Genomic DNA, 12028 nt, shown 5'->3' on the forward strand with positions numbered 1-12028 from the left:
ACCCCACTCGTGTTCCCCCCCGCCCCACGCACACGTGCCCCACCCGGTGCCTCCCTCCGTTGCAGGCCTGGGCACACACCGCCTGCCCTCGGCAATGCCATTTTGCACGCGTGCCTTGCACACTTGCACACACTTGCACATGCATGCATGACCACGCACATGCATGACCACGCACATGCATGCCCATACTCCCGCTTGCTTGCACACCCTTGCACTCCTCTCCCGCTGCACCCACGTCCCGCTGCCTGCACCGAAGCTTCAAATTGCACTCGGCCGCTGCCGCCTTTTCCTTCCTGGCCGCCTTCCCGCAGGGCCGGGCTCCCTGCAGCGCCAACCCGGGGGCCCTTTCCCGGGGGAAGCCGCTCCGCGCTCCTCCCTATGCCGGAAAGTGCATTTTTAGGCCTCTTCCAAAAGTGTTTTCCTCGGGAATCACCCCACAGGACTGCTGCCCGCCTGCGTTCCCCACGCGCTTAGTTTACTTTTGCAAAAGAATATCGTTGCTCCGTTTGGAGAGGGAGGAGGAATTTGCTGTCCTGGCCGGAGTTGCTTGATGGGTTTTGTGCTGCACGTCCTGGCGCTGCACCAAGCCGTCGCCTTCCCGCTCTCAGGAGCTTTTTTTCTTTAAACAAAACCCCAAACTTTGCAGATCGCTCCGTGCAGATGTGTGTTTCCCTGCCCGTGTCAAAGAGCTCTGCCTACAGAGGGGGGCTTTTGGAAGCAGGCTGGAAAAGTCGTGTTTTATTATCACTTATTGCAGCACTTCCAGGCTCTTAAAGGATGGATTTTATGGTCTGCTTTGCTGGTCGGTGGCAAGAGCTCAGCTGAGTTTGGAGGAACCTATTGGTGTTTGTTTGGGTTTTCTTTTTTGCTTTTTTTTGTTTTTAGTTTGTATGAAAATGGAGGAAAACTGGGCTGTGCTGGAATTGCCGTGCATGTATGCACATGCATAGTGCACGTGCATGCACACTGCATTTATGCACATGCACACAGATGCATGCATGGAGCAGCAACCTTTCCTGCAGTTTTCCTGCAAACCTAAAGCAAGCAGCAGCCGGGGCTTTGTTGCCCCAGACCTTTCCCTCTGGCTAAACGAAGCTTTCCTTGTTTGCCAAACGACGCGTGCAAAGTGCCTCCTTTCCCCAGGCCTTGCTGAGGTGCACGGAGCTGGAAACTGCAAAATGCACAGCCGGCATGGAAGCAAGACAGAATTTGGGAGCGGTGCCGGCGCTGACCCCTGCAGTGCATGATTGCAAACAGCTGGGAGGACTCGGGGCAGCTCTGCCGGTGGTGAATGCAGAGCCTGCTCTCCTTGCTTTGCTTTGTGCTTTTCAGAGCACCGAAATGGGATCTGGCCTTCAAAGGCCACAGGGTCTGCTGGAAGCAGATGTGATCCCAATATTTTCACGGGATTCGTAGAATCACAGAATGGCCTGGGTTGAAAAGGAGCACAATGCTCATCCAGTTCCAACCCCCTGCTATGTGCAGGTCGCCAACCAGCAGACCAGGCTGCCCAGAGCCACATCCAGCCTGGCCTTGAATGCCTCCAGGGATGGGGCATCCACAGCCTCCTTGGGCAACCTGGTCCAGTGCCTCACCACCCTCTGGCTGAAAAACTTCCGTCTAATACCTAACCTAAACCTCCCCTGTCTCAGTTTAAAACCATTCCCCCTTGTCCTATCACCATCCACCCTCACAAACAGCCATTCCCCCTCCTGTTTATACGCTCCCTTCAAGTGCTGGAAGGCCACAATGAGGTCTCCCCAGAGCCTTCTCTTCTCCAAACTAAACAAACCCAGTTCCCCCAACCTTTCTTGATAGTAGGAGGGAGCAGCTGTTCTGTTGGCTCTGGAGGTTCTGGGTGGTGCCAGCTTGCAGGAAGCTCCCAAAGGCCCCAAGAGGGGCAGCAGGGTGCCAAGAAGGGAAGCAACTTGGGCTCGAGTTGAAGTTGGAGTGTGATTGTATCCCCCGTGAGTAGAGATAAGGGGGCAAAACACAGTATGATGCTATAGGGGGGTGTTCCCATTCTCCATGCTGTGTCTTTATAATGGAGGCATCAAGAGAAGGCTCGGGTGGGAACTCAACCCTTTACTCCCCTTTCTCCAAAGAGGTTTTTTTGATGACTTTAAGGATGAAAGCCGTGGGACAGGGGATGTGATGCCATCATCCCCACGTGCCCGGTGAGGTTGATGCTGCTGGTTGAGTGTTGCAATCCTGCACTGGTGGTAATGCCATCGTATCTTTGTCACCCGCAGCGTGGCCGCGATGGCGAGCGTGCTGTCCAGGCGCCTGGGGAAGCGCTCCCTGCTCGGCACCCGTGTCTCTGCCCCCGGTGCTTTGGCTGACGGGGTCCTGGCAGCTCCCCAGATCCACGCCGTGCTGCCAGACGACGTGTCCTGCACGCAGCCTGCAGAGGAAAGCGGCCTGGCACCGAGATTTCCCAGCCCCAGCCGCCGGCAACAAGTACGTAAGGAGGCTTTTGGATGTGGGCTGTGCGTTGGCAGGGGGAGAAAACTCCTGGGGCTCCTCCTAATTGTAGCTCCAGGGGGAAGCTGTCGTTAGGGAGAGCTGCTGATGGGCGTTGGTGTTGGGTTTGGAATACATTGCCTCGAGCAGAGATCTCTCTCTTGCCTCTGATCCCAGCCAAGAGTGATTGTCCAGAGAAGGCCGGACACTTCTCAGCGGTGTTCCCCAGTCATAGAATCATAGAATGGCCTAGGTTGAAAAGGACCATAATGATCATCTAGTTTCAACCTCCCTGCCACGGGGACAGTTGCCAGCCACTAGACCAGGCTGCCCAGAGCCACATTCAGCCTGAATGTCATTTGAGACTGAAGGAGATGGTTTTCGTACAGCAGTGTCTCTTGGTGGACTTCTCTTCCAAAACCTTGTCCCATAACCCGTGTTGATGTCAGCACACTAAGAAGCCCCCCAGCTTTGCTATGGAGGTGTTGATCCCCGTGTCACCTGCTTGAGCTTCAGAGCTTTTCCACCCCAGTTGAGGGTCTGTGGGTAAGGGGTCTGGAGACCCCACTTGGGCATGGTTGGTGGCACAGACCTACCCAGTGAAGCAGCTCCTAGGGAAGGACTGGGATGCCGTGGATCCCCCAGAATGCCTGTCCCGTCCTGTGGGTGGCTGTGCTTTGGCCTCATGCTGCCTGGGGTGGGGAGCAGCGCTTGTTCTTGTCTTCTACCTGCAGAGCTATAAAAGCTACTAAGGGCAGAGCTTGTGAAAGGCCGTGTAAATAAGGCCCCTGTTCACTTTTCTGGCTCCTCCTGTGCCCAGCACTGCGCTGTGGGAAGGGCAGATTCCTCCTGCCATGTGTTTACAAGCTACAGGACAGTGAGAGCTGTTTTCTCCTATGTGCTCCAGTGCAGAGGATTCTGCTCACTTGCTTTGCTGCTGGAAATGACTTAAAAGTAGTGTGTGTGACACAGCTGGGATTGGTGTCAAAAGGAGATGCCACCTCCGTGTGCAGTGCCTCACTCACAGGGACAGATGGTGTTCAGAGAGAAGCCTTGCTTCTTATTTTTTGGGATCATTGGATAAGGGATATGGATTTTGGAAGCTGTGAGTGAGATCAGACTGATCTGGCACTCACTCTTTTAGCCTTGGTCCAGCAGCTGTGGCTTTTTCCACCTTTCTTTCTGCCAGATGTCTCACCTGGAATGGTCCCATGTGCTTTTCCCTGGTCAATGCATGGGTGCCTGTGTCCATCTCATGTCAGCTTCTTCATGTGACACCGCAGCATTTCCATAAAGAGATGCTCCTGTGCCTATAAATAGCTGGAGACACATGTAACTTCTTTGGACACAGATCCATTTCCATTGACAGAAATAGGCTCATGGGTGGTTGTGCTGGAAAACAGCTCACAGGAGCAAGGGAGACAGTGTGAGAGAGGAGCAGGTGAGGTTTGAATGTCTCCTCCTGGTCATGAAAGCTGTGATGGGAGGAACTGGGATGTGACTTTAGGATCACTGTGCCCAGGAGACCTCTTTCTCCTCTGGATTTTCACCCTCTCATCTACATGCTTTCCCAGGGGGTGTGATAGTAGTGGGCATCCTTGCTGCAACACGACATGCAGGCAAAGTAAAAGCAGACAGATTCATTGGAGAAAAGTCCATCCAAAGTCATAATGCTCAGAGAAGCAGAATGTGGAATTGCCAGAGAATTGGGGAGCATGCTCCAAAGGCAGATCTCAGCAGTGGGGTTGGGGTGAACACTGTTACCACATTGGTGTGCTGGGACACAGAGGTTTTTGTCCCTCTCTACTCTGCTCTTGTGAGGCCCCATCTGCAGTGCTGTGTCCAGGTCTGGAGCCCCCAGTACAAGAAAGACAGGGAGCTGTTGGAGAGGGTCCAGAGGAGGGCCATGAAGATGATCAGGGGACTGGAGCACCTCCCCTGTGAGGACAGGCTGAGGGAGCTGGGCTTGTTCAGCGTGGAAAAAAGAAGGCTGCGGGGTGACCTCATTGCAGCCTTTCAGTACTTAAAGGGAGCCTACAAACAGGAGGGGAATCAACTCTTTGGAAGGGTAGATAACAACAGAACAAGGGGAAATGGATTTAGGTTGAGGGAGGGAAGATTTAAGTTGGATGTCAGGGGGAAGTTCTTTCCTGTGAGAGTGGTGAGGTGCTGGAACAGCTGCCCAGAGAGGCTGTGGATGCCCCATCCATCCCTGGAGGTGTTCAAGGCCAGGTTGGATGGGTTGCTGGGCAGCCTGGGCTGCTCTGAAATGTGGAGGTTGGTGGCCCTGCATGTGACGGGGGAGCTGCAGCTTCGTGATCCTTGAGGTCCCTTCCAACCCAAGCCATTCTGTGATTCTGTGACAGCCTTCATCCCCCAAATATCCTTCAGTGTCTCCCTGCTGCAGAAGAAGGACCTGAGCAGTGGGGTTGTGCATCAGGACGCAGCACCAATAATGCTCCCCTTGGCTGTTTTTCAGGTTCTTGTCACCTACAGCGGGCAGGAGTGCACAGGGCTGGTGGAGCAGCACAACCCACCCAGCGACAAAGTGAAGGTGCTGCAGCCAGAGCAGGGCTTGCATACGTGCTGGAGGCTGCAGGATGTGCCTGAGGCACTGCAGAGATCTGTGTCCAACAGCATTGACGTCCCCAAGAGGTTCGTGCCTGGGGCTGGTAGTATCTTGACAGGATGGGAAGGGGCTCCTGCGGTGCTCATGCCTGGTTTTATGCTTACGGAGTGAGGCACTGGGGATATCTCTGCCTTACCAGAGCACGGGTTATCCAGGGAATGGCCGCATTCAGGATTAAGGGGATTTATTTTCTGCAAATGCTGCTTTAGGGAGAAAAAAAAAATGTCTTTCCTGAAGACTTAAAGACTGCAAGAGGGTGGTGGGAGCCACGCTGCCTCTGTGAGATGCACCACCCTTATGCACACTGGCTGTCCTGCTTTTAACGGGATGTCTCTCTGCTTTTTCCTCTGTGCATTCTCCATCTACAACACAGGAAAGCTGATGCAGCTGTGGAGATGGACGAGATGGTTGCAGCCATGGTGCTGACAAGCCTCTCCTGCAGTCCTGTGGTGCAGAGCCCTCCTGCCAGCGAGAGTGGCATCCCCCGTGAGTGTGCACTGAAAAATAAAAATAACAACATCCAGAAAAAAAAGGGGGGGGGATGTGGAGAAATACGCTGTGCCCTTTGGATGCTGAAAGGACCTTTTTGCTGGTGTTTTGAGCTCAGTGCCAAATAGCAGCTGGGGCGCAGGTGTGTTGGGCTGGAGGTGAACAGGAGCAGCGCCGGTTCGCGGAGGAGCCCATTGGTGCTGTTTGGGACCGTGCCAATGGGGTGACACTGCTGTCTGTCACCCTGCTGGGGGGCCGGGGAGCCCTGGGCTGGGGAGCACCGCCTGTCTGCTCCTTTTTTTAGAGGCTCTTTCATTCCCAAGGAGTCAAATGGAGCTGAAGGGGTAAAAATAGCAGCTGGGAGCCGTGGGAAATGTGCGTGCCCCGGTGCTGGCTGTCCCCTGCAGGGTTGTGCTTATGGGGAAATGGGATAAAGCTGGGACCTGGCACTGAGCAGAGGTGCAAAGGCTTCACTCAAAACGTTTAAAACTAGAAGCAAACTGCTGCCATAGTTTATCTCGCCTCAGGGCTGCTCTCAGTGCCTTATGGTGATGGTGGCTGTGTGTTCCCTGTGTTCAGCATCACGGGCAGCGTGCGATCCCTGGAAGGAGAGCGGTGACGTCTCAGACAGCGGCAGCAGCACCACCAGCGGGCACTGGAGTGGGGGCAGCGACATCTCCACCCCATCTCCCCCACATCCTGAGGGCAGCCCCAAGCACTCCAGCGAGGCACTCAGCTCCCCACCAGCTGATGATGGCTTCGAGACCGACTCCGATCCCTTTCTCCTCGACGAACCTGCTCCGCGGAAGAGAAAGGTATTGGGGACCCCAGCACCGTAGTTGTGGCCCTGAGGGGACCTTGCCACCGTGCAGTTGGTGACACAGGCTGTCTCCTCCTCCAGAACTCAGTGAAGGTGATGTACAAGTGCCTGTGGCCAAACTGTGGCAAAGTCCTGCGCTCCATCGTTGGCATCAAGCGGCACGTCAAGACCCAGCACCTCGGGTAAGGCACAAGTTTCAGCTCCTGCTGAACCATGAAATCCATGCACCCTTGTGCTGAACGTGCTGGCAACCAGCAGTTCCCCTTCCTTCAGCAAATATCCCCAAGATCAGAGATGCCCTGGTTCCAATGCATTGAGCTCAGCTGTTCTCAGCCACTTGAACTGCTGTTACCTGTCCCTACCTTGCAGCAAGGGAGCCCTGTGCTTTGCAGGAGATCTGGGGGTTGTGCTTGAACTTCAGAACTGGAAATTTTCAGAGGCAAGAACTTGGAGTGCTTGGGGCTAATCTGCCTAGCTCAGGTCTGTGTAGGTACCCCCTTAGGATGTGGGAAGCAGCTTTGCTTGTGCTTTTGTACATGCTTTGTACATGTACATTGTTTTCTTATATGCATTTTTCTCCTTCTGTCTTGACAGTTGGACTTAATGATCTTAGAGGTCTTTTCCAACTGTTATGGTTTTGTAGTTGTACAAATGCTTCAGGAGAGATGACATTGGAAGGGCTGTGCTACAATGGGCAGCGCTGGACTGCCATCCAGTGCCAGATAATCATAGTGGGAAAACACTCAGATCCTTTATGCTTTTTTCCTGATCGATGAACCTCAGGACTTGTCTGCAGCCATGCTAAATGAGCTCAGTGAGAAGGCAGGGGACTTTCAGCAGTGTCTGGTCACCCTGCCAGCCTTTCTGGAGGTGCTGAAAGATGTGTTGATCTTCCTTCAAAGTACTAAGTGCTGTTACAGAAGTAGGGGCCACGCTGATCACAGCCAGCGTGACACTTTAAAACGTGAGACTTTAAAACCTCCCTTCCGTGGGACAGGAGCTGCATATTCAGTCTTATTCCCTTTTTCTCTCTGGCAGAGACAGCGCTGACTGTGACCAGCGGAAGCGGGAAGAGGATTTCTACTACACTGAAGTGCAGGTGAAGGAGGAGCCCGCACCAGAGGCAACCACCAACACCAGCCCCACATCGGTGTCTGCCCCGATCATCATTCAGCAAGCCCTGGCCAAGCCAGAGGCTTTGCTGGTGGAGCCGCCGATGCTGGAACCTGCTCTGGCCAGCAGCTCACTCAGTCAGTCTGCACCCAGTTCATTTTGGCACATCCAGGCTGATCACGCCTACCAGGTGAGCTGGTGCCACCTCCTGCTCCCTTAGCAGCTGGGCAGGGGCTCGGGGGTTGCCCGATGGCTGCATGGCTGAGGCTTGCCTACATTTATGTGGCAGTGGTATGCAACACACCCTTCTGCTGCAGATAGCCGCAGATGGAATGTGGCCATGCCAGATCCTCCAGGGTAACCTGGAGACGCCCTAGCTGCGGTCCCTGTCCCTTGTCCCCTGCCACAGTGGCTCTCCAGCACCACTTGGAGGAGGGATTGCATGGGGGATTCCTTCCCCACCTCAAGGGAGGCACCTCAGGCTGCCTCAAGCTGGTCTTTGCAGAGAGGAGATGGCCCGTGGGCACACGGGAACAAAATCCACCAGGCTTAATGCTGACCACCTTCTTCCCCATCTCTCCCCACAGGCGTTGCCCTCCATCCAGATTCCAGTGTCCCCACACATCTTCACCAGCATCAGCTGGGCCACTGCCACCTCGACTCTCCCATCCCTGTCACCGGTGAGTCCTCATCCTTTCTCTCTGAGCCTTTGGGAGTTCCCAGGCTCCCTACTGGCTGTAAACATCCTCAGCCTTATTCCACATGGTCTTCAATGTCCCCGCAGGTGCGGAGCCGGTCGCTCAGCTTCAGTGAACCCCAACCTCCCACGCCGATGCTCAAGTCCCACCTGATCGTCGCCTCGCCGCCCCGCGTGCCTCTTGGCACCAGGTGAGGCTCTCACTGTGCAAAGTGCACCCTGAGCAAGAGGGATGCATTCCTGCACGTCAACCAAATGATGCTCAGGGTGTAGCAGAGACACAAATCTCCGAAACTTTGCAATATTGGGTACATTTTCTATTTCTTTGCCCCTTTGCAGGAAAGTTCGTGGTGAAGCCAAGAAGTGCCGTAAGGTGTACGGCATCGAGCACCGGGACCAGTGGTGCACAGCTTGCCGGTGGAAAAAAGCCTGCCAACGCTTCCTGGACTGAGCATGGCCCTGCAGTGCCACCTCCCTCCCTGCTCCTGCCCAAAGGAGCACTGGAGTCCCTCACTGCTGCACCCAGGGACCTTGGAGGCACCTCCTGAGACTCCAGAAAAGCCCTCCAGAGCTGCGTGTAAATTCCTCCTCCTGTATATTGTACATCAGCTGGGTTTGCTCTTTTTGTTTTGTTTTGGTTTGTTTTTTAACACTTTTTTTTTCCCAAATCTGTTTTTGTAAAACGCGAAGAACATCTCCCATTCGTACAGTTTAAAAACTGGGGCTGGGAGGAGGAAGCCATGGCTCAGCACTCGGGGGACGTTGCAGGTGATCTGGGGACCAAAGAGCTCCCTGCATTGCCCAGGTCAACGCTAGGATCTCCCGAGCTGCTGCAGTGCAGCCAGGGCGAGGCATAGAGGCAGCTTCCCCTGTCCTTTCACTGTCTATGAAGTGCAAATCGCTCGTGTCCTGAAGCATCAAAAACTATTGCAGCTTTAAAAGCACGAGGCAGGGCTGGTTTTTGGGGTGGCTCTCCTCGTTGCCTCATGGATGTGCTCTTTGCTCGCACTGCAGCTGGAGCCTGCACGTGTCTCTGCTTCAGTTTGTCCGTTTTGGAGGCATCTGGGGGAAAAGCCTCTTTAATCAGGAAAGCTTTGAGAGCTTTTAAAGCAAAAGCAGGTATTCCTTCTCCTTTTGGGCTTTGTACATCTGCACAGTTCCATGAAAAACTGTCGTGACCCTCGCTGTGTCTTTCAAAAGCAGGCTGAGAGCAAGTGCTTGTTTGTTCGTTTTTAAACAAAGAAATCTTCCTGATTTCACCAGCAAAGGCAGCTGGCAAGCTGGGAGGACTGGGAAGAGCTTTCCTTCAGCATCACGGTGTGGCCCCAGTTTGGCAAATGAACTTAAAATTTGCTTTTGCACCCCATTGGCAGCAGGCAAGTCTGTGTCCTGGATGTTTTTTCTTCTTTTTTTGCTGCATTTTTGATAGTCAGCCCATAAGGCACAGCCAAGAGTGATCCCTGCACAAGGCTCGAGCCTGGGCTGATGTTCAGGACCGTGCGGTGTGACAAAAACTCCCTTCAAAAAGCAAATTCTGTGGCTGGGAGAGCATCGTTTTGCTGCTGGATGGACGCACGCCCTGTTGGTGCTCTGGCATAGATGTATACGTGTAATACTGGTGCTTGTCAACCTCTTTTTGTAATTTTGTATATCTAAACAGTATCTCGTTCCAGAACCTGATCTTTGGTACCAAATGGGCGGATTCAGGATCAGGAAGCAGGAGCAAAACTCCCCCAGGATGCATCCCAAGTGTGTCTGTGCAGGTCTGATTCAAAGCCCGTGTTTTTTCCTGGAGAGCAGCTGGCTCAGGATCACATCCCTGCTGGGGCTGCCGTGCTGGGAAAGCCTTTTCCTCTCCCACTGCCATCAGCCATCCCCACAGCTGTCTATTGCAGGAACAGCTCTGCAGGTTCACGCTCTGCATCCTGGTAGCAGTGGGTTGCGTGCTGGGATTATTGCACCGCTCAAAAGTAGGAATTTATTCTTGATTTTTATTTTTTATTTAGGGGAAAAAAAAGAAGAGCCCCTGGGGCATTTGCTACCATTTGGATTGCAGAGCTGGCAGCACCCAAGCTTGCTGCTGGTCCCTGCAGCAGCACAGACGGGTTTCTGTGATGCTGAAGGCGCAGGTCGCTCAGAGTATGGAGATAATAATTAAACAAAAAAGATTAGTTGTGGTTCCCTCAGACCTTGTGCCTTTGCTCCCACGACTCAGACCCAGAAGTTTTCCCTTCCTGCTTTTCTTGTCCTTTCTGCCCCAAACAGAGTGACCCCGTTTGGGTCCCCATCGCTCAGGAAATGTCACACAAGCCATGTGGGGGTGTCACCCCCCCGGGGCTTTGTCCCCTAAACCAGGGTGTAGCGTCTGACAATCCGCACTGCCTCCCCCTCCTGTAGTCAATCATATTTTTTCACTGATGGGAACTTGAATTTCTGCAAATGGAAATGAGAATAACTTTCTGCTTACTGTTAAAGGTGATTTTTATATTAAAAATAGGAAGAAAAAGATAGGAATGGCTCTGGAATGAGTGGCTGAATGCCCGTTGAGTTGAGGGCATGGGGGGACACTTGAGATGTCGGGGTGCAGTGCCTCCCTCTGCAGCCAATAGCACTTACAGCCCCAGGGTCACCCTGCACAGGGCTGTTCTGTGCTGGTGGTGTTCACCCAGGGTTGCACACAGCTTTATTTTCTGAGGGCTTTTGCGGTACGGATTTAATGGGATAAAATTGTCCTTCAGCTCCTGGCTTTCCCTTATTTCAATTTGAGAGTATTTGGGATTTTTTTTACACTTTTAAAAGGAAAAAGCTTGTATTTCTGCTGCAATGACAGCAGGCATTGTGTTGTTTTTTTCAAGGCCAGGCTGGATGTGGCTCTGGGCAGCCTGGTCTGCTGGTTGGTGACCCTGCGCATAGCAGGGGGTTGGAACTGGATGAGCGTCGTGGTCCTTTTCCACTCAGGCCATTCTATGATTCTGTGGATTGTCGGGTTGGCTGGTGTCCCATTTCTTTGTTGTTTTTTTTTTCCCTTTCCCATCTCTTCATTATTTCTTCACTCACTTCCAACCTTGGTCTCACCAAACTCCATCCCACCCACCATGGGTAACCCCAACTACAAGCTCAGCTTGGAGACATCTCCCACTCCAGCTGTCTGCCGTGTGTATGTATGTAAATAGGAACCTCTTAATTGGGCACTAATTGGAGGCTGCTCTCCTTTTCCAGCCCCGCTGGCACCCAAACTGAGTGCAGGGTGACCCCGCGCTGTCACCGTGCCCTGCTGCCATCGGGTGATGCTGGGAGTGGTGACGGGGTGGTGGCACAGGGAAGGGCTCAGGGATGCTCATCCCTGTGCTCCTACAGGACCCTGCTGCCCGGCTGGGCTGGGAGGATGTTATCTTCTGTCTTGGAGCTTTTCTCGGCTGTCTTCCAAGTATTATTTTTATTGTAAAAACAAACAAAGGAAAAAAAACCAAAAACCAAAAAATATGAAAAAAAAAAGAAGAAGAAGAAAAATTTTTAAAAAACGCAAATGTGAAATGTAATTTTTACAGCAGCGATATGAAATATATTTTATAAGAAATAAAGAAAAGAAAAGTTGCCTGATAGCTCGCCGGCTCTGCCTGGTCTTTGCGCCGTGCGTCCCGGTGCCCTGCACGGTTCCATCCCCGTGGCACAACGGCTTGTGGCACCACTAGGTAGCAGTGTCTGCCCACCGATGGTGCATCCTTCCCCTTCTGTTGGTTTTAGCCCAGTCCTTCAAGTTTTCAAGCTGAAAGCTGCAAGGAGAGGTGGGTGTGTGCAGATCCTGGTGGGTTTCTGA

The 12028-nt window shown here is 53.1% G+C and overlaps 1 protein-coding gene across 1 annotated transcript; it reads left to right on the plus strand.

The window, feature by feature from the left end:
* The first annotated feature begins 1722 nt into the window (after positions 1 to 1722).
* ZNF395 (zinc finger protein 395) lies at positions 1723 to 10228 on the plus strand. Its single transcript, XM_003204592.4, has 9 exons — positions 1723 to 2460; positions 4943 to 5118; positions 5466 to 5578; positions 6161 to 6396; positions 6483 to 6583; positions 7440 to 7704; positions 8102 to 8194; positions 8299 to 8402; positions 8551 to 10228. Exons 1-9 carry the CDS (start codon positions 2263 to 2265, stop codon positions 8660 to 8662), a joined length of 1398 nt encoding a protein of 465 aa, XP_003204640.1. The 5' UTR covers positions 1723 to 2262; the 3' UTR covers positions 8663 to 10228.
* Positions 10229 to 12028: the final 1800 nt, after the last annotated feature.

This window comes from Meleagris gallopavo, chromosome 2 (assembly GCF_000146605.3).
Source record: "Meleagris gallopavo isolate NT-WF06-2002-E0010 breed Aviagen turkey brand Nicholas breeding stock chromosome 2, Turkey_5.1, whole genome shotgun sequence".
NCBI classification, from domain to species: Eukaryota; Metazoa; Chordata; class Aves; order Galliformes; family Phasianidae; genus Meleagris; species Meleagris gallopavo.